This window comes from Ambystoma mexicanum, chromosome 1p (genome assembly GCF_040938575.1).
Source record: "Ambystoma mexicanum isolate Mex_15411 chromosome 1p, UKY_AmexF1_1, whole genome shotgun sequence".
In the NCBI taxonomy this organism is placed as follows: domain Eukaryota; kingdom Metazoa; phylum Chordata; class Amphibia; order Caudata; family Ambystomatidae; genus Ambystoma; species Ambystoma mexicanum.
The window spans coordinates 801,128,456-801,148,509 of record NC_090921.1 but is presented as its reverse complement, the minus strand read 5'-3'; the positions used below and the strand labels follow the sequence as shown (position 1 = coordinate 801,148,509).

The 20,054-nt window shown below is 48.3% G+C and overlaps 1 protein-coding gene across 1 annotated transcript in view; it reads left to right on the top strand.

Annotated features, from left to right (window-relative positions):
• KCNN3 (potassium calcium-activated channel subfamily N member 3) overlaps positions 1–20,054 on the top strand; it is a 935,463-nt gene that overhangs the window by 567,910 nt on the left and 347,499 nt on the right. The window contains exon 4 of the mRNA XM_069652077.1: positions 5,544–5,685. Within this exon, the coding sequence (XP_069508178.1) occupies positions 5,544–5,685 (142 nt within the window). The remainder of the gene's footprint in view (positions 1–5,543; positions 5,686–20,054) is intronic.

Genomic DNA, 20,054 nt, shown 5'->3' with positions numbered 1-20,054 from the left:
CGCAAGTATGCCAGGCCGCAGCGTGTGACAGCCAGCACAGGGAACCTTGTGCACAGTCCTGGTCAATCCTTCTTTTTAAAATAAAAGATGTTATTGTGTTTGGTTTGCAAATAATCCTTTCACAACATTTTCAAAAAAGAGAGGAATTGCATGCAGCAATACAAATAAACAATATAGACTAATTTATCCTAAAATCCATATTTACATTGGCTATAAAAACAATTACACATTGCGCCAACATTTTCACAATATAAAGAAAGAAAGAGATAAGAATCGAAATAAAATACAAGCAATCACAGAGCGATAATCATTCAAATGTATTCTTGAAGCAATCTAAAAAGCATGCTTCTGCTTCCTGTTATGTTATGTTACAGTTATTTATAGAGCGCACGAACGCCCAAGGGCATCTTGGCGCTAAGAGTAGAGGAGGATCATCGGCAGGAGCCTAAAAAAGCAATGTTTTAAGCGATCGTCGGAAAGAGAGATGGTCAGCAATAGCTCGCAAAATGAGCTGGAGTTTATTCCAGGACATTGCAGCCGCCACAGAGAAAGCACGACCTCCTATCCTAGACAGCCTGATCCATGGGACCAGGAGCAGGAGAGCAGACTGAGACTGGAGAGCAAGTGAGGGAACAGATTGGGTGAACTTTTCCTGGAGATATTCAGCTCCCTGTTTATAGAAAGCACGGTGAACAATGCAGAGAGACTTGAACAGAATCTGCTTCTCCACAGGAAGCCAGTGCAATTGTCTGAGCAGGGGAGACATGTGAGCCCGTGGGAGAGGACGAGAGATTGCTCTGGCCGCAGCATTTTGGAGCAGTTGAAGTCTGTTTACAAGATAAACAGATTGGCCAAAATAGAGCGAATTGCAGTAGTCGACTGCGCTGAGAACCAGTCCTCTCTCGAGTGGTGGACTGTGCCCACCACTGCAGGCTTTGCTTCCCGGGGCTTCCATGAGTTGTGTCTCACGCAGTGGCCAGACTCAGCACTCCAGACACTGCTGCAGAAGCCTCACTCTTTCTGAAGACTTACTCTCATCTCTGGAAACAATTTTACGCCCATCAATCGAACAGCAGGAAAAGACAGCTTTGTGGGGCTGGAATGCCGGGCGGCTACTAATCGCTTCAGCGGGTCCCTTGACTCTCGGTGTTTGGAAGTGGTAGAGCTGAGCTTGGCCTCATGCAGAAGAATTCAGATATAGGATTGGTGAAGTTATAGGCCTAGGTTACCAGTCAGCAGTAAATGCTGTGTGCCATAGTCTCCAGCCGCCTTTTACTGAGGCGATATTCACCGAGGTAGCCGGCAGACACTACAGGTAACAGCCCGCCTCCCAAGTTAAGGGCCCAAGTGAAGCCCGGGTGTGTTTCCAGCAGGGTGCCCGACTTGGCCCAACGATCACATGCGGGTGCCAAGGGCCCAACTGAATAAAAATAATAATCATCTTTCCCGTTGACGGCTGAAGCCACGTTTCACTTCTTAACTCTGTTTTCCTTCTTGATGACCATGACATCTTCAAAAAGGAAAGGGAACTTCATGATCCCTCTTCAGGGATCACCTGGTAAGATTTGCTTTTTCTTTGATTTGATTCTAAGAGCACAATAGCACGAGAAGAAGAAGGGCTATGAATGTTCACTCTCTCACACTCCCACAAAGACACACAGGGCCTCATTCCGAGTGCGGCGGAAAGAGGTTAACGGCACCAGTAAGGATGCCGGTGCCGTTAACCCCCTACCGCATCATTGCGAGGTCCCTTAGCAGGTCCCTTAGTGGGTCTGGCTAAGGGCGGCTGGTTTAGGGACCAAGAAGCTAATAACAGGCCCGCTATTTGCGGGCCCGTTATTAGCTCCTTCCCCATTCCCATTGAACCCTATGGGGTCTCGAATGGGAATGGGGAATGGTTTTTGGAATGGGGACTTATCGGGTCCGCAAAGGTCAGAATGTCCCGGTAAGTCCCCATTCCGACACCACAGACCCGGACACGCGTTTGGAGGCAGCCATGGTGCTATTTGCACCATGGCTGTCTCCAAACTCGTAATGACCCCCACAGACTCAGTTGCAAAAAGACCCTCATTCATGCACAATGAAAACTCTACTAACAGAAACTACATATGCACGAATGTGGCCATGGATTCATATCACGCACACGACCATATGCATTGCGCAACTGCATCTTACAAAGTTACACACACATAGGGGGTCATTACGACCCTGGCGTTAAGGGTTTAACGGCGCCGTAAAAGGTGTCGGTGCCGTTAAACCCTTAACGCCTGATTACGAGGTCCCTTTGCGGGACCCAACCTTAACGGCTGGTTTTACCAGCCGTTAAAGTAGGGTGCCGCAAAGGGACCTCGGTGCTAATTACGGTACCGCAATTTGCGGTACCGTACTTAGCGCCTTCCCCAGTCCCATTGAGCCCTATGGGGCGAAAATGGGAATGGGGAAGGGCCATGGTGAAATGGGGAAATACCGCCCCGCCAACCTTGGAATGGGGTGGTATTTCCCCATTCCACCATGGCGGACTCGTTACAACACTGGCACCAACCATGGTGCTAATAGCACCATGGTTTAGCGCCGGGGTTGTAATGAGGGCCATACACACACTTATCTCTGCCAATCACACACACACTCAATACACATGCATACAGCCACACAAATGCACAATCAGTAGTGACAAATACATAAACACATCTACAACCGCATTGGTAAAAATACCTGGACGGCGGCATTTGTGAAATCTCCCTTTCGTAGGCACTAATTTTATAGATGGCGAGGATGCCTGGGAGGGCCCTTGGAGAAAATGAGATTGATTGAAGCGCTGTAGGGGAAATGGTTTGCGAAGGGGGTGTTCAGATACTATTCACTATGGCTTGTGTGTTTTCTTGTTTAGATGAACAATATTAATTGCCTCTTAAAATGTACAGGATTATGCATTAGGGCCATTTTGATCACCTCTGGGTTGGTCATTTCATGGAAAAAGCTGGAGATTTCCTGCCATTGGCCCGGTTGCCTTGTCAACGCAACCAGCTTTATGTTACGCCTGCGACTGTCTTGCGCTGAGCCCATTCTGTGTGTTTCTCATAGAATGGCACATAGGGTCCTTTTCTCTGCAGAGTTGGATTTGCGGCTGCCAGGTCAGGTGTTCCCTGTGAATTCAAGTAGATTGTGATGAATCTTCAGTGCATTCAGAAAACACGAGGACTTGACCATCTATGATACGGGGGCCCAAGCCCTCAGCCGAGGTAAAATTAAAAAAATGTGCAGTCCAGAAAAACAAAGCGGTTGCCCTGTCAGTGCAGGTGGATCTCCTGCACCCATCGGCAATATTTTCTGGGCCATCAATTGTAGTTGAAGTACCAGGCAAACTATTTCATCTGAGAAGCGCCCTGCTACCCTGGTGACAATAAATCACGTCTGTGATGAATGACATGCCAGAGGTATGACAATGGCACCGCATGATGTGTACATTGTGTCTTCGAAATCAATGAATGCCCGCTCCTCTCAGGGTGCTTCTGCACGTCCACCTACCCTCCTGGACTCCCTGTTTCTCTGGGTATAATGAAGGACGGTGCAAGCGTGCCATCAGACATGGGGGTCGAGATGTCCGCAAGCCATGCATGCCTCTGCGAGTCCAACTAGGTGGCATTAATGAAACTAGGTCATGGGTGTCCAGGAACCGTGTGTGGCCTGAATGGATGTTAATTAGTTCTACTTCTGCTAATGTCTTAGCCTGTGAAGCCCACCCGGGAGCGAGTGATATCTCATTCTCCGCAGCTGTTTCAGTCTGTGTATGGTGAGGAGGGCTTTCCACCACGGAGAAGCTCGGATGGAGGAGTTGCGTTGTGGGGCATCATCATTTGTGTCTGCCCTACTTAAGCTGCATCTTGCGTGATAGGTCTTGCTTGCTAATGATCCCCCGGGGAATATGTGACTTGGCCACGTTGTCTTTTTGGAGCCGCCCTTCTGATTTCATATGCGTTGATACACAGCGCAGGGAAATTCATGGTTACATTCTTGCTCTGACACTAATTTGCTGGTGGGCTTAGCTGTTTTGATTGAACATCACAGGGGGGGCACACATTCTTTCACCATTCCACATCTTGACATATTACCCCCTCATTCCTCCTGTTGCTAGACAGCATCTTCTTCTTCTACCAGACCACCTTAGTGCCAACAGACTGCCACTTATTGTATCAGAGCAGATCTTTGGGCTTGTAGTCTAAATCTCCTGCCACAAGATCACACTTTCTTCGACAGGCGCACCTCTCCTACCTCTGGACCACACCTTCACTGAGTAGACCCAATCCCTTTCCAAAAGGCCGCATATGCCACTAGAGAAATCCTTATATATAGCAGGTCCCACACAAAAATGCTGTTCTTTCTCCTCCCGGGTCTTCCGCGGGAAGTAACAAAGCTGGTCGCCCTCTTCTCGAAGAAAGTGCGCCCATAGAAGACAAAGGAATTGAGTAGAAGTTGGAAGCAGTCCACGGTGCACCAAGGCAAAACAAACTGATATAGAGACAAAGCACCCAGGAGACCACCAGGACAACACCCCACAAACGGAAATGAAAAAGATCCAATGTCGATAAGATAGTGATATAGGCTAGAGCACCTTTCACTGAGCCTATTGCAGGGGACCCCACACCCCTACTTTCTCTGACATTAAACTGAGTAGCATTGGTGCATCCGCCTGGCCGCAAGTACCTCCCTTTGGTGTCCCCAAATCTAAATCAAATGGAGGCCCAAAAAGGCAAAGTTCCCGGGAGCCATTGAAACTATCCATCTAATGTTCGCTGACACGTTACACATCGCGAGAGAAAAAGACCCGCTGCTCTGTCAGAGAAAGGATGAGTGCACCACTTTTGAAAACACGTGCCCTTCCCTAGCTTACCCCCAGGCCTACTTAGGAGCGCCCTTTTCAAGTTTATCTGTTTGTTCTATTTGTTCCCATGATCCCTCCCCTTTGCCCTGTGGGCGTTTGAAACACAATGTATTTATGTCTAAGTGCCGTACAAATGCAAAATAAATAAATAAATAAATAAATAAAATATTCCTGCCTCACTTACTCAAACATTCCCCTCGCATGCCCTACCTTCTCCTCGCCCTTTATACCATTATTAAACTAGAGTACATGTGGCTTGGGCAAGCCTGGCGTTGGGGGGCACCTCCTGCTACTAGCGCACATTTCATCGCACCATACTAGAATCCCTGTCACTAGTCTATATCTGCCCCCCGCTAGGCACTCCTCCACCGCAAGGGTCCCAGTTCATACCACCCGACAACATCTCAGCCTCTGAAATCACACTTGCTGCCACCACTTGGCACTTCTCGCCACCCTGCTTCCCGATTTCCTTACCACCCTTCCCTACCTCGTCTTTCCATGCTTCCGGTTATTCTCAGTCTATTATCGTCTGTCCTCTCTTCCTCCTGCCCCCTCTCGCTCTCTCTGCCAATCCCTCCCTTCCTCTCTGTCGCTCTTCATCTATTGGTCCTTTGACCTATTCTCTCCACGTGCGATTGGCTCATTCTTGTGTTCTTCCTCACAGGTACCACGACCAGCAGGATGTCACCAGTAACTTCCTTAGTGCCATGTGGCTCATATCCATCACCTTCCTGTCCATCGGCTATGGCGACATGGTGCCAAACACATACTGTGGCAAGGGTGTGTGCCTCCTCACCGGCATCATGGTAAGAAGGGGCGGGCTGTCATCGAGGATGGCGTGTATGTCTGCCTGAAAGGGGGCGATGACCTGTCTGCTTATTATACTGCGGCGCTTAGTAAGAGGGGGGAGTATATATATATATATATATATGTGTGTGTCTGTTTGGAGGAGGAGGTGGGGAGGATTTCATGTCTCAGATGTTTTGGGGTACACATGTGCTCAGCAGATGGGATGGGTCCAAGCACTGGTCAATAAGTATGGTCTATTGATGTAAGCGAGGGTTGGGATGCGTGTCCACCGGACAGAGCATGCGCGTTCTCGCCAGAGAAGAAAGGCCTCTCGGTCCATCAGAAATTCAAGGACTGTGCCTGGGCTCGATGGAGGGAGAAGCCGATGTCTCTTCACTAGATAGGAAGGTAAGGGCTCTCTCATTGGCTACAAGGAACGTCTGCCCACTTGCCAGTGAAGGGTGGAGCATTTCATTCTCAATACCACGTGGGGAGTACAATGTTGTCCCCTTTCCAGCGAAGGGAGGACCATGTGTGTTCTGCAGTCTGGAGTAAAGTGTGTGCCCTGTTGAATCGGATGGGTAGAGGCATGTCTGCGCACTACCATGGCATTGTGCTATCATGCAAATTGCACAAAACAGAGCCCATAGAGCAGAGAGCACATCTCTCAGGCTAGAAAAGACACCCACTGGCTCCCTATCAAAGAACGTATAACATTGAAGGCCCCCACAATCACACACAAATGCCTCGCTCAGACCGCCCCGGCATACCTAGCAGAAACAATTCACCAGGCCCCGGCCTATAGACCAAAATGTGACCAATACGCTCACTTACTCTCAGTCCAAGGCTTCAACAGAGCGAAAGCTGGCAGCACCAGCTTTCAGGTCTTAGCCCCAAAAGCCTGGAATGTGCTTCCACTCAGCTTAAGAAATAAACAATCCCTCACATTATTTAGAAAGGTGCTAAAAACAAAGCTATTTAATTAATCCATTTGCCAAAGGTACTGCCTCTAATATTGTTCCTCTGTCACCTTGGAACACCATCAGCACTGTCATGCCAACATGTGCTACTGCCTATGAAATATCTGTTACAACTTGTATTACTATGATTAAGTGAATATCCTTTAACAGCGCCACGATGCCTCTGTGCCGCTGGACGCTTTATAAATCCAAATAAAATAAATAAATGCATCTTCTCACCAGCCACAGGGATGGGTATGCATCTATTCACCAGGGTGCCAGAAGAGGGTAAAGGAGCAGAGACTGGTTGGGTTGCGTTGTCTGACCACCTGGATCATGGTCAGAAGAGGCATGATGTTGCCCAGTATGCTCACTGCCATCAAGGTCGGAAAATGAGTGTGTGTTCAAGTGCCTTGCTTTACAGACCGTCTGTTTAGCTGGGCCCTGTTCTCCCTGTCTGTAGATGGGTGAGTACTGGGAACCAGGCGCAGTCTCACACGCACACTCTTGCTTTGCTCAGCAAACACCATGTTCTGGATTCATCTCCATGTCTCAACCGGGAGGGGTCACGTTCTCGAATTTTAGATTTGCACACTCTCTGCAGGATTATTAAAAAGTTACTGGTATGGTTTCAGAAAACTGACCTTTCAAGAGATAATACTCATACTTATCTGAGACTATCTCCAAATCCTCCTCTACACGCCCCACCAGGACACAATACACTAACCAACTTCACATCCCACGCATCAATAGAGCTAAAGCCGGCGGCTTAGGCTTCCCATATATTGCTGCCAAATCCTGGAACGCACTACCCACAGACATCAGAGCAGAAAACTCACTCCCTGCTTTGCAGAGAAAACGCAAGTTTTCACTCCTCGCAAAGTAAAATGTAACTATTTGCTAACCATCTCGATCTCTGTAAATATGTACAATATCACCTTGCCTGTAACATCATGTATGATCATGTTATTTGTAACTAGGCTGTTTGTAACAAGCACCACGATGCCCCAGCGCTGCTGTGCGCTTTACAAATCCGAATACATAAATAAATAAATGAAGAATGATTTGCAGTTCACAGAAATAGACCCACCACTCTCAGAAAAAAAACATGTATTACATTCATTAAAAAAAACACACAGAAATGTTTTAAAAGTTAGGGCATGTGAGATAGGCAGTACAAACTAAAGAGCAGAAAACTCAATAAAAACCGGTTTTGATTATATTGAATGGGATTTTTAATCTACAAACTTCCAATGTTCACATTGAAGGCGCGTCTTGGCATCTTAAAGGTGGCCTGCCAGTCAACATGCATGTCCCTGGCGTTTTAGCTGAAGGCGGCTTGCCACTCAGCATGCATGTCTGTGGTGTTCTAGTTGAAGGTGACGTACCAGTCAGCAAACATGTCCATCGTGTTTTAGCTGAAGGCGGCCTGCCAGTCAGCATGCATGTCCCTGGCATTCTAGCAGAGGACGGCCTTTCAGCATGCATAACCGTGGCGTTCTAGTTGAAGGCGGCCTGCCAGTCATCATGCATGTCTGTGGGGTTCTAGTTGAAGTCAGCCTGCCAGTCAGCATGCATGTCTGTTGTGTTCTAGCTGAAGGCGGCCTGCTAACATGCATGTGTGTGGCGTCCTAGCTGAAGGCGGCCTGCCAGCATGCATGTCTGTGGTGTTCTAGTGGAAGGCAGCCTGCCAGCATGCATGTCCATGGCATTGTAGCAGAGGACAGCCTTTCAGCATGCATGACCGTGGTGTTCTAGATGAAGGTGGCCTGCCAGTCAGCATGCATGTCCGTGTTGTTCTAGTTGAAGGCAGCCTTCCAGCATGCATGTCCGTGGCGTTCTAGTTGAAGGCGGCCTGACAGCATGCATACCTGTGGCATTCTAGCAGAGGACAGCCTTTCAGCATGCATGACCGTGGTGTTCTAGATGAAAGTGGCCTGAAAGTCAGCATGCATGTCCGTGTTGTTCTAGTTGAAGGCAGCCTGCCAGCATGCATGTCCGTGGTGTTCTAGTTGAAGGCGGCCTGCCAGCATGCATGTCCATGGCATTCTAGCAGAGGACAGCCTTTCAGCATGCATGACTGTGGTGTTCTAGGTGAAGGTGGCCTGCCAGTCAGCATGCATGTCGTGTTGTTCTAGATGAAGGCAGCCTTCCAGCATGCAAGTCTGTGGCATTCTAGTTGAAGGTGGCCTGACAGCATGCATTTCCGTGGTGTTCTAGCTGAAGGCGGCCTGCCAGCATGCATGCCTGTGGCGTTCTAGTGGAAGGCGGCCTGCCAGCATGCATGTCTGTGGTGTTCTAGCTGAAGGTGGCCTGCCAGCATGCATGTCCGTGGTGTTCTAGTTGAAGGCGGCCTGCCAGCATGCATGTCCTTGGCATTCTAGCAGAGGACAGCCTTTCAGCATGCATGACCGTGGTGTTGTAGATGAAGGTGGCCTGCCAGTCAGCATGCATGTCCGTGTTGTTCTAGTTGAAGGCAGCCTGCCAGCATGCATGTCCATGGCATTCTAGTTGAAGGCGACCTGCCAGCATGCATGTCCTTGGCATACTAGCAGAGGACAGCCTTTCAGCATGCATGACCGTGGTGTTCTAGATGAAGGTGGCCTGCCAGTCAGCATGCATGTCTGTGTTGTTCTAGTTGAAGGCAGCCTGCCAGCATGCATGTCCATGGCATTCTAGTTGAAGGCGACCTGCCAGCATGCATGTCCATGGCATTCTAGCAGAGGACAGCCTTTCAGCATGCATGACCGTGGTGTTCTAGATGAAGGTGGCCTGCCAGTCAGCATGCATGTCCGTGGCGTTCTAGTTGAAGGCAGCCTGCCAGCATGCATGTCTGTGGTGTTCTAGTTGAAGGCGGCCTGCCAGCATGCATGTCCTTGGCATACTAGCAGAGGACAGCCTTTCAGCATGCATGACCGTGGTGTTCTAGATGAAGGTGGCCTGCCAGTCAGCATGCATGTCTGTGTTGTTCTAGTTGAAGGCAGCCTGCCAGCATGCATGTCCATGGCATTCTAGTTGAAGGCGACCTGCCAGCATGCATGTCCATGGCATTCTAGCAGAGGACAGCCTTTCAGCATGCATGACCGTGGTCTTCTAGGTGAAGGTGGCCTGCCAGTCAGCATGCATGTCGTGTTGTTCTAGTTGAAGGCAGCCTTCCAGCATGCAAGTCTTTGGCATTCTAGTTGAAGGTGGCCTGACAGCATGCATTTCCGTGGTGTTCTAGCTGAAGGCGGCCTGCCAGCATGCATGCCTGTGGCGTTCTAGTGGAAGGCGGCCTGCCAGCATGCATGTCTGTGGTGTTCTAGCTGAAGGCGGCCTGCCAGCATGCATGTCCGTGGTGTTCTAGTTGAAGGCGGCCTGCCAGCATGCATGTCCTTGGCATTCTAGCAGAGGACAGCCTGTCAGCATGCATGACCGTGGTGTTGTAGATGAAGGTGGCCTGCCAGTCAGCATGCATGTCTGTGTTGTTCTAGTTGAAGGCAGCCTGCCAGCATGCATGTCCATGGCATTCTAGTTGAAGGCGACCTGCCAGCATGCATGTCCTTGGCATACTAGCAGAGGACAGCCTTTCAGCATGCATGACCGTGGTGTTCTAGATGAAGGTGGCCTGCCAGTCAGCATGCATGTCTGTGTTGTTCTAGTTGAAGGCAGCCTGCCAGCATGCATGTCCATGGCATTCTAGTTGAAGGCGACCTGCCAGCATGCATGTCCATGGCATTCTAGCAGAGGACAGCCTTTCAGCATGCATGACCGTGGTGTTCTAGATGAAGGTGGCCTGCCAGCCAGCATGCATGTCTGTGGTGTTCTAGTTGAAGGCGGCCTGCCAGCATGCATGTCTGTGGCATTCTAGCAGAGGACAGCCTTTCAGCATGCATGACCGTGGTGTTGTAGATGAAGGTGGCCTGCCAGTCAGCATGCATGTCCGTGTTGTTCTAGTTGAAGGCAGCCTGCCAGCATGCATGTCCGTGCTGTTCTAGTTGAAGGCGGCCTGCCAGCATGCATGTCCATGGCATTCTAGCAGAGGACAGCCTTTCAGCATGCATGACCGTGGTGTTCTAGATGAAGGTGGCCTGCCAGTCAGCATGCATGTCGTGTTGTTCTAGTTGAAGGCAGCCTGCCAGCATGCATGTCCATGGCATTTTAGCTGAAGGCGACCTGCCAGCATGCATGTCCATGGCATTCTAGCAGAGGACAGCCTTTCAGCATGCATGACCGTGGTGTTCTAGATGAAGGTGGCCTGCCAGTCAGCATGCATGTCTGTGGCGTTCTAGTTGAAGGCAGCCTGCCAGCATGCATGTCTGTGGTGTTCTAGTTGAAGGCGGCCTGCCAGCATGCATGTCCTTGGCATATTAGCAGAGGACAGCCTTTCAGCATGCATGACCGTGGTGTTCTAGATGAAGGTGGCCTGCCAGTCAGCATGCATGTCTGTGTTGTTCTAGTTGAAGGCAGCCTGCCAGCATGCATGTCCATGGCATTCTAGTTGAAGGCGACCTGCCAGCATGCATGTCTGTGGCATTCTAGCAGAGGACAGCCTTTCAGCATGCATGACCGTGGTGTTGTAGATGAAGGTGGCCTGCCAGCCAGCATGCATGTCTGTGGTGTTCTAGTTGAAGGCAGCCTGCCAGCATGCATGTCCGTGGTGTTCTAGTTGAAGGCGGCCTGCCAGCATGCATGTCCATGGCATTCTAGCAGAGGACAGCCTTTCAGCATGCATGACCGTGGTGTTCTAGATGAAGGTGGCCTGCCAGTCAGCATGCATGTCGTGTTGTTCTAGTTGAAGGCAGCCTTCCAGCATGCAAGTCCGTGGCATTCTAGTTGAAGGCGGCCTGACAGCATGCATTTCCGTGGTGCTCTAGCTGAAGGCGTCGTGCCAGCATGCATGTCCGTGGTATTCTAGCTGAAGGCGGCCTGCCAGCATGCATGTCCGTGGTGTTCTAGCTTGCAACCCGTCAGAGTGGCAGCTTTTGGGCGCTTTCCTTCTATTTCTGGTGTGTAGCGATGTGGCAACCTGAGTGCGATTGAACTAAAAAAAAGCAGGCGTCGATGGTTCTGCCAGTGTCAGCTAAGGTCTGTGATGTAATTCTGCTCTTGCAACCTATACTATAGCCATGGGCCATTTCCCTTAGTTATTATTTGTGCAAAGAAATAAAGAGGCATGAAGAAAAGGCAACACAATGTCGTCCCACAGCCCACCACTGGTCTGCCCGGGGGTCTGACACAATGTCGGACCAGGGGTGAGTCCATTAAGCACAGGCATTCCTTAGTCCCCAGTGGGTCCCTCCTGCACTTTGATTTCCTGGGCGCAAATGGCTTAGCTCCAAATAACCATGCAAGGACATTTCCCATGGCAGCACCACTCCACTGTGTGCGCGGGCAGAGCAATATGCCAGTGCTTGTGCTGCCCGTGACGACGTGTTTGATTTGTTGTGCAGGCCTCTGCTGCTTGTTGGACGAGCTTGCGTTGATGTCGGCAGTGTGTGTTAACCCTTTCCCAGGGGATCTGTGTTATGTAAGCTCTGTGCATATAGTTACATTACTTATGTGCTGGGCGCGGGGGGGGGGGGGTGCAAGGGAATGCTTGCTCCCGTGTAATATAAGCTATTCATTGCACGCACGGGTTCAGGCTGTGAACTGTGCCCTGTTACAGAAACATGCCTTGCCTGTGCTCATAGGCGTCCCTAGAGTGGGGCAAATGGGGGAGGTTGCCCCCGCCTATTTGCTCCTTTGACCCCCTCCCCACACCCAATTGCTGTCCTGCCCCCCATCCCCTATGGCAAATAACTCTTTCCAGGGGTTTTAAAGGTACTCCTTTGTCCATCCGTCATTGCGCGTTTGCAGGTTCTATTTGCTCAGCATCTGTTCTTTTTTCTGGCCTGAAAGGGACACCGCGGGAATCAATGGGCCATGCATATCACTGTGGCGGGGGCCATTACTATCAAAAGCAGGCTTCCTGCATTCTGGGAGCACTATTGTTTTCCAAATGTGCATCTACACTTGCATAGAAAACTGAACAAATATTCTTAAACTTGCAGTCAAAAATGTGCTCCGCCCCATTCCCTGCGCTGTCCCCACCCCCACCCTGAACATAAGCAAATGGCCAGCCCAACCCAGCCCCTGCCAGAACACATTTTATAGCACTTGTTTTTTATAAGGAATTTCAAAAAGTCATATGATTAACAACCAGTTATAAATATATAACACCTCAGCAACTGTTATTCAACCTGCTGAGCTACCCTGGAAGCCTTCCACTGTAAAATGTGTCTAGGGATCCCTTAATGTACTCAAACTCACTGCATTACCAACAGTGTAGGTCATGTACATGACTTTAAAGTCAATAGTATTTCATCTACAGGCACACTGACCCTGTGCATAGATTCATTGAAGGTGTACTAATGGTGGCTCGTCCTGAATGGGCAATGGTGTGCGGGTCCCACCCATTATCGAGAACCCGAGGAGCCAGCTGAGAGAGTGCTCCTAGGCTGACTCCAACTATCAAAGGCAAACGGTTTGCGTTTGACAGCTCTGCTCCCCAGCTTTGCCTGTCTAATGAGCCGTGCAAAGTCGGGTGCCTTTTGCTTCCCCAACGTTGCATGGCCCATTGGGGATACTGGCTGGAGAACTGCATGTTTGTATGTGCAAGGGAGCGCTCCTGCTCCTCCCCACACATACAAATGGAACAGGGCACTCTGTCATCAGCGCTCCGGCTCTTGCGCACATTTGCATGAACCAGGAAGTGCTCTTTGCTTCCTGGTTTCTGTTTGTGTTACGCGGGAGCTGGAGTGCTGGGAGGAAACTCCAGGACCAGCGCAGAAGGTAAATTAATGTAAATATATGTGCGTATGCATGTAAGCGTGTGTTGTGTGAAACAAGTGAGTGTATGATGATGGGTGCATATGTGAATGAGGGAGTGCACACTAAGTTGAATGGGTGTGCACATGTGTTTGTGCTGGGCTGCGGAGCTGATTTTGAAAGGAGGGGGTTTGTTGCTCAAGCCTCCCTCCACTGGCCAACATCATCTTCCCAACTGAGGTGCTGGAGGGCTGAGGGGCAGGCATGGTATTTCTTTAATGGCCATCTATGAGAGATGCCTAGTAAAAGATGCAATGCCTGCTCCTTGGGCCACCCAGAGCCTCACATGCACACTTAATCACATTGTGTGCTTGCAAGGTGTTTGGGGGAGCTCAGATGTCAGGCATGGTATTTCTTTTACTGGGGATCTATGATAAAGCCAGCATGATAAATGTTAGTGGGTAGCTGTAGTTGTACTGGCATTTTAATGCAGCCAGTCTAGCCATTTCTTACTGTGGCATGGCATTGTGTATTGGGCATCTTTGATAAAGCAAGAATGATAAGAGTTATTATGTAGCTAGACTAGCACCTTAATGCAGCCAGTCTAGCCATTTCTTGCTGTGGCATGACATTTTGCATTGGGCATCTTTGATAAAGCAAGTGCGATAAGTGTTATTATGTAGCTAGACTGGCATTTTAGTGCAGTCAGTCTAGACATTTCTTAGTGTGGCATGACATTTTGCATTGGCCATCTTTGATAAATCAAGCATGATATGTTTTATTATGTAGCTAGGGACAGGCGTTTTAATGCAGCAAGTCTAGCTATTATTTACTGTGGTGGGACTTTTGTATTGGGCATCTTTGATAAAGGAAGCATGCTTTGTGTTATTACGTGGCTAGACTGGCATTTTGGTTCAGTTACTCTAGGCACTTCTTACTGTGGCATGAAATTTTGGATTGGGCTTCTTTGATAACGCAGGCATGATAACTGTTATTAAGTGGCTAGATTGGCATTTTGATGTAGCTAGTTTGGACATGTTTTCATACTGTGGCATGGCATTTTAATGGTAAAGTCGACTGGAGTATGTTCTTATGGGGTGATACTGCCATATATTTGCAGAACAAGCATGGGCATGCTTTATTATAGTATCATTACTGGCATTATGCGCTAAGCATACGTGAGTATGTTCTTATATGGGAATACTGGCAGATATTGGGGCAGCCAGCATGGAAATGTATGGGCCCAGCCATCATGAAAATATTTTTATACTGGCATATATTGTGGGCAAAGGCATCATGAAAATGTGTTGGGGAAATGCTCCTGTGCGCTGTTAATGACTTGCATCTATTGGATTTTTTCATGAGTTACCCTAGAAAACCAATCAAAAATGGATTGACTTTTTACCCAAGTGCTGTAAAATGCACCAATTTAAGTCATTTCTCCGGGGGAACCGCCTGGCCCCCACACACAACCCCTCAATTGGTTGCGGCTCCCTCGCTACGCTCAGTCGCTCGGGCATATTTCGGGGAAATATTTATGCCCCTTCAATAAAAGAATTCACTAGCCGCCACTGGGGTGTACAGCCAGAAACTGAAAACTGTAAACAGTTCTATAAGGGCAAAGTGATATTTCTAAAACGATTGCTAAAGGGAGTCGGTGCCTCCTTTCCCCCTGTACTCGTTGCCTGTATGAAATATACCTCAGTTTCAAATGATAGTCAAGGACAGTTTGTGTAACAGAGGAAAGGAGTGATATCTTTTCTGTTAAAATGACTCTTTTTGACTGACTAATATTTAAAGCTGAGCTGAAAGCGATGTCTCTCCTGCTAAATACCACCTTTAACTACACATGTTTTGAAGCTGTGCTGGGAGGGATGTCTGCTTGAATGTAAAGAATACTGACTCTTGCAGAGTGCATAAAGCATTTTTACAACTGTTGAACATGAGTTAACGTTTTAGGATGTATATTAACTTGATACAAAACTTGTATTGTCTTAAACCTACTCTGAACATGCTTAATGGCACATTATTTGTAAACAGCGTGTTAAGATATAAATATACTTAAACCAGTTTGGCCTGTTGACCCTTATATGATGTGCCACCACCTGCCCCCTTGTTTTATTTGTGCCCCTGGGTCTGCCCTCCTAATACTGATTTCTAGTGACGCCACTGCCTGTGCTGTAATCTGTGAGTTATTAAAGGCATAGGATGTTATGAGTGGGCTTCTGTGTTGGATCGGGGTTGTGTTTCCGCAGAACACTTGTCTGCCGAACATGAGCCTGCTTACCTTATTTTCGCTCTGGCCTGCTCCTCTTCCTACTGCCGGTGTCCACCTGTCCCTGGTGCCGTCCCCATCATCTCCTTCACTCCCCTCCCATTCCCTGACACTGCCCCACCCCCTTTTTAGTTTTGGCTACAGCGCCACCTATAAGCCGAAACTAATACATCGGGGTACAGCTAGAGAGAGAAGGCATATGAGGAGGGACACAATGTTTGTAGGTGTTATTTACCCACCCATTGACTGCCCATTGCCATGCTCAGCCCTATGGCCACCCCCTCCCACTTCCCGCCTCTCCCTGCCCAAAGCACACCCTTATGGGATCTCTTTGAACTAACTTTATCAAGACATAAAATCCAACTTTGCACTAAAAGTGCCTGCCAGTATTTATTCAAAGCAGTGTTCTGGGACCTAATGGTTTAATTGGGACTGTAAATGTGCTACTAGTGTTATTTTTTAACCAGGGGCCTCGTTACGAGGTGGGTGGTAAGGGATTACCGGCACCGGTAAGGGCACCGGTGCCGGTAATCCCTTACCGCCCTACTACAAGTTCCCTTTGTGGGTCCTTCCTGAACGCCTGGTTTTAGCAGGGATTAAGGACGGGACCCGCAAAGGGATACCAGGGTCAATAATGGTACCGCAATTTGCGCTACCCTTATTGCCGCCTTCCCCCTTCCCATTGAGCCTATGGGGGCTCAAATGGGAATGGGGATTGGCCCTGGTGAATGGGGAATTACCGGTCCCGCCGACCTCGGAATGGACCGGTAATTGCTCCATTCACCAGGCCGGAGTCTGAAGTATTTTGGAGGCAGCCATGGCGCTAATAGCTAATACCGCCATGGCTACCTCTAACCTCGTAATGAGGCACCAGGTCTTCGTTTAGCCACTTGACGTATAAGCAGTATGTGTGTTCTTCATTGAAGTCCTGTTAAAAATAAGCATTACTAAAGCCAACAGTTTCGGCTTTTATAGATATTAGATAGGCATTTGCCAGGCACTGCTATCACATGCCCAGAAATGTGCACCATTTTCAAGCTGTTAACATGAATAGCCAGTTAGTGCCATTACGGCAATGCCTAGTAAATACCTTTCCCATATCTACACAAAAGCCAAAACTGTTGCCTTTGCCAATGCTTGTTTTCCTTTTTTCTAGTTCCTTTTCAAGCCACTCTTCCAGCCTGCACAGGAACGTCTATTGTGCATTCCGGGGCGGGGGTAGGGTGGGTGTCACCCCCATGACCCCTGTCATTTTTTTTTTACCTTACAGTGGACACCCCTGCAATGCCGTTGTTCCCTATTTCAGTTGGGGTAACGCAGTCTGGAAAATCGCAGGCACGAAAAGGAGACCTGGTTAGCAGGGAATAGTTCATATTTACAGTTTTGGGGTACATGTAACAGTGCTGGGATGAAGAAGAGGCAACTCTAGAACGTGGTCCTCAGCAGGGAAAGTGAGCTGGTAGGGGATGTATCCTTCCGGGTTTGAAGAAGTTTCTTCTTGAAGAGACATGTGTTGAGTCTGGTGTTGATGGGTGTGAAGTTCGCAACCTTGAGGTGTACATCTAGATTGCTTGTATCCCGGTTCTTTCTTTTTGCCTTTCTGCTGCTCTAGACTGGCCAGGTCCTGACTTGCGATGATGCAGTGACTGCCAGAGATGGCAACTTTGTCTGCCAGGTAGGAGGCAACATGCATAGAGAAAGATTTATAGATGATGAGCTGGCTTAAAGGGTGATGCATGCTTGCAGGGGTAGGCATTATGTGGTCATGTTTGCAGAGACCACTAGTGAAACTGGCAACGGCATGGAGGATGTTTCCCATAAGTGCAAGGACGGTGGTGCAAATTCTGGTGAGCAGGACATTTAATTAGCCGGGTCAGATAGTATAAGGCCCTTTCTGGTGGCTATGAAGCTAGTGTATGGAATGGAGGAAGGAGTTCATTTTTGCAGGAAGGGGTACTGAGTACTATGATCTCTGTGTTTTCTTCGCTATGTTTGTTGTGAAGGAGCGGTGGCTGTCTATGTGAAATCCTGGAAACTTGCCTGAGCGTGTCAGCTCTTGGATGAAGCCCTTGAGGTTCATGGCAGGTAAAGAGCAGGATTTTCATCTTGGCGGGGTTCAGTTTGAGCAAGGCGCTGGACAGTCACATCTGGATCACGGTGAAGCAGGCCTTGAGTTGGTGGATTTCTTCAATGGATTATATTTTCATTTAGAGTTGTGTATCATCTGTGTATTGGTGGATATCCATATTATGACTAGCAAGGAGGGCGTTTAAGGGCTTCATGTAGAGGTTGAAGATGATGGGTGAGGGGATGGATCCCTGTTGGACTCTACCGGAGACAGGTGATCTGGAGGTATCCATTTGGACAAATAGATGGTAGTCTTCTAGGAAGGAGGTGATCAGTTTAGGACATTGTTTCTGGTGCCTAAGCACTTATGCAATGTTAACGAGCGCTTGACTGTCTCATGTGCCCACATGGCTGTGGAGTGATCAAGGAGTACAAAGAAGCAAAGATTTCTGTCATCGAGGATGCAGAGTGCATCATCTACCACTTAAATGGTGTGGTCACTGTCCCTGTGCGGTATCCAGGCCTGAAGACTGATAGATATGCCTGTAGGAAGCAGTTGGTATAGATATGTGCTTGAGGTCTAGTAGTTACAGCTCTTTAATGAATCTTGCCTAGTAAAGGAAGGTGTGTGATAGGGTGGTACTTGATGAGATCATCAGGGTCCAGCATGGGCGTCTTCAGCAGGAGGGGTTTCTTAATTGTGGAGGGTAGTGTGGAAGGTGCCCTGAGTGAGAGATGCATTTATGATTGCTAGGATGTGGTGGAGAGTTTCTGTGAGAAGGGGTGCTGAAGATGGAGGCTGGAAAGATGTCACCTGAGTAGGATGTTGCCTTGAGGGATGCTAGGACCATTGTTATGAATATGCCATGTTGCTGTATTACATAGTCGAAGAGGTGGGCAGTTGTCTGAATTTGCCTCAGTGTAAATTTGTTTTTCAGATGTTGCTGAACTTGATGGCATTGGATTTCTTGATGGAGTGTGGTGTGGGAGGATAAGGAGGGGGTTCATGGACTGATTGACTTCTTCCTTGAAGGTGGCCTTACTTGTGTTGTTCTCTTCGACTGTAGACACTCAGTACTAGGAGACATTTGGTGTGGTGGTCATTTGTCTATAGGTACGTTTTGATTTAATTTCCTAAAGTAGGGTCAGGGCAGATGGGGTTTAGCTTTGTGTGCGGTTTTGTCTTGCTATCTGATGACGCTTTTGCTTATGTTGAATTATTGATTGTCCTAGGGACATGCTGGTTTAGGTCTGATGGATCAGATATTTTCTGCAGCATGTGTGTTGTTCAGGGTGTTGTTGTGGACTTATACTAAGATGATGCAGTCTATGCTGTGGGGATACCCACAGGGTTGTAGTGGGGTTGCTTGAGTCTTCGATGAGTGGCTGCAAAGGGATATCCTTTGAGGATCAGGAGTTCTGCTTGATAGGCATCTGTTGGGTGAAGCTGTTTGGGGAAACATGGTGAATGGTGGAGGGTGTGATGAGGTGATCGGATCAATTCAAACAGTGTACGGGGGGTGCAGGGCAGTGTACATTGAAGGGATGGCAGGGCTTTGACGGTGAAGTCCAGGATGTTGTCTTTGATGTGAGTTGGATCATGAAAGAATATGACTAACAAAGTGAGGAGGCGTGGATAATTATAACTATTCAGTGTTTTGGTACTGTTTCTGAAATATGTGACCCCAACTTTGAAGCCTATTCAGAATTTGGAACCCTTGTTCATGCACATGAAATATCTCCAGACTTGTAATTACAAATCTTGTTCTGTGTTGCACACACGCAAATGCTATGACTTGTGCACCGCACAACACACCAAGCTGACCCATCCCCAAGCCCTTACATGTGGAATATAAGGGCCCACATATATTTAGGTTTTAGAGCACTTAGTTAGTACATGGGACACTGATTGGGGAACTTCCACTTCTGCTAGATCAGTGAAATGAGGCACAGTGATATAATAAGCAATTTGCCCAGGATTACACATTGTTGGCCAGAAGGGAATGTCAGGATTGGAACCCATGCCTTCTTCGTGCAAATTCCATATTTACTCGCTTAATGGTTTGATGCAAACAATAAAGTGCCACAGAAAGCACACTTAATAAAAAATATATACGACTAACATGCTTCTAAAAAAGAAACTTGCAACAGTGCAGATTCAGGAAAAGAACATATGTGTTCTCTAAACAATACTCTGTTACAACAACTAACCAGCACAATGGCACCAGTTAGCCCTGCTCTGAGGCTAGGCCAGTGCATAGCTATGGCAAGATATGTCCCTTGCACATAATGTATA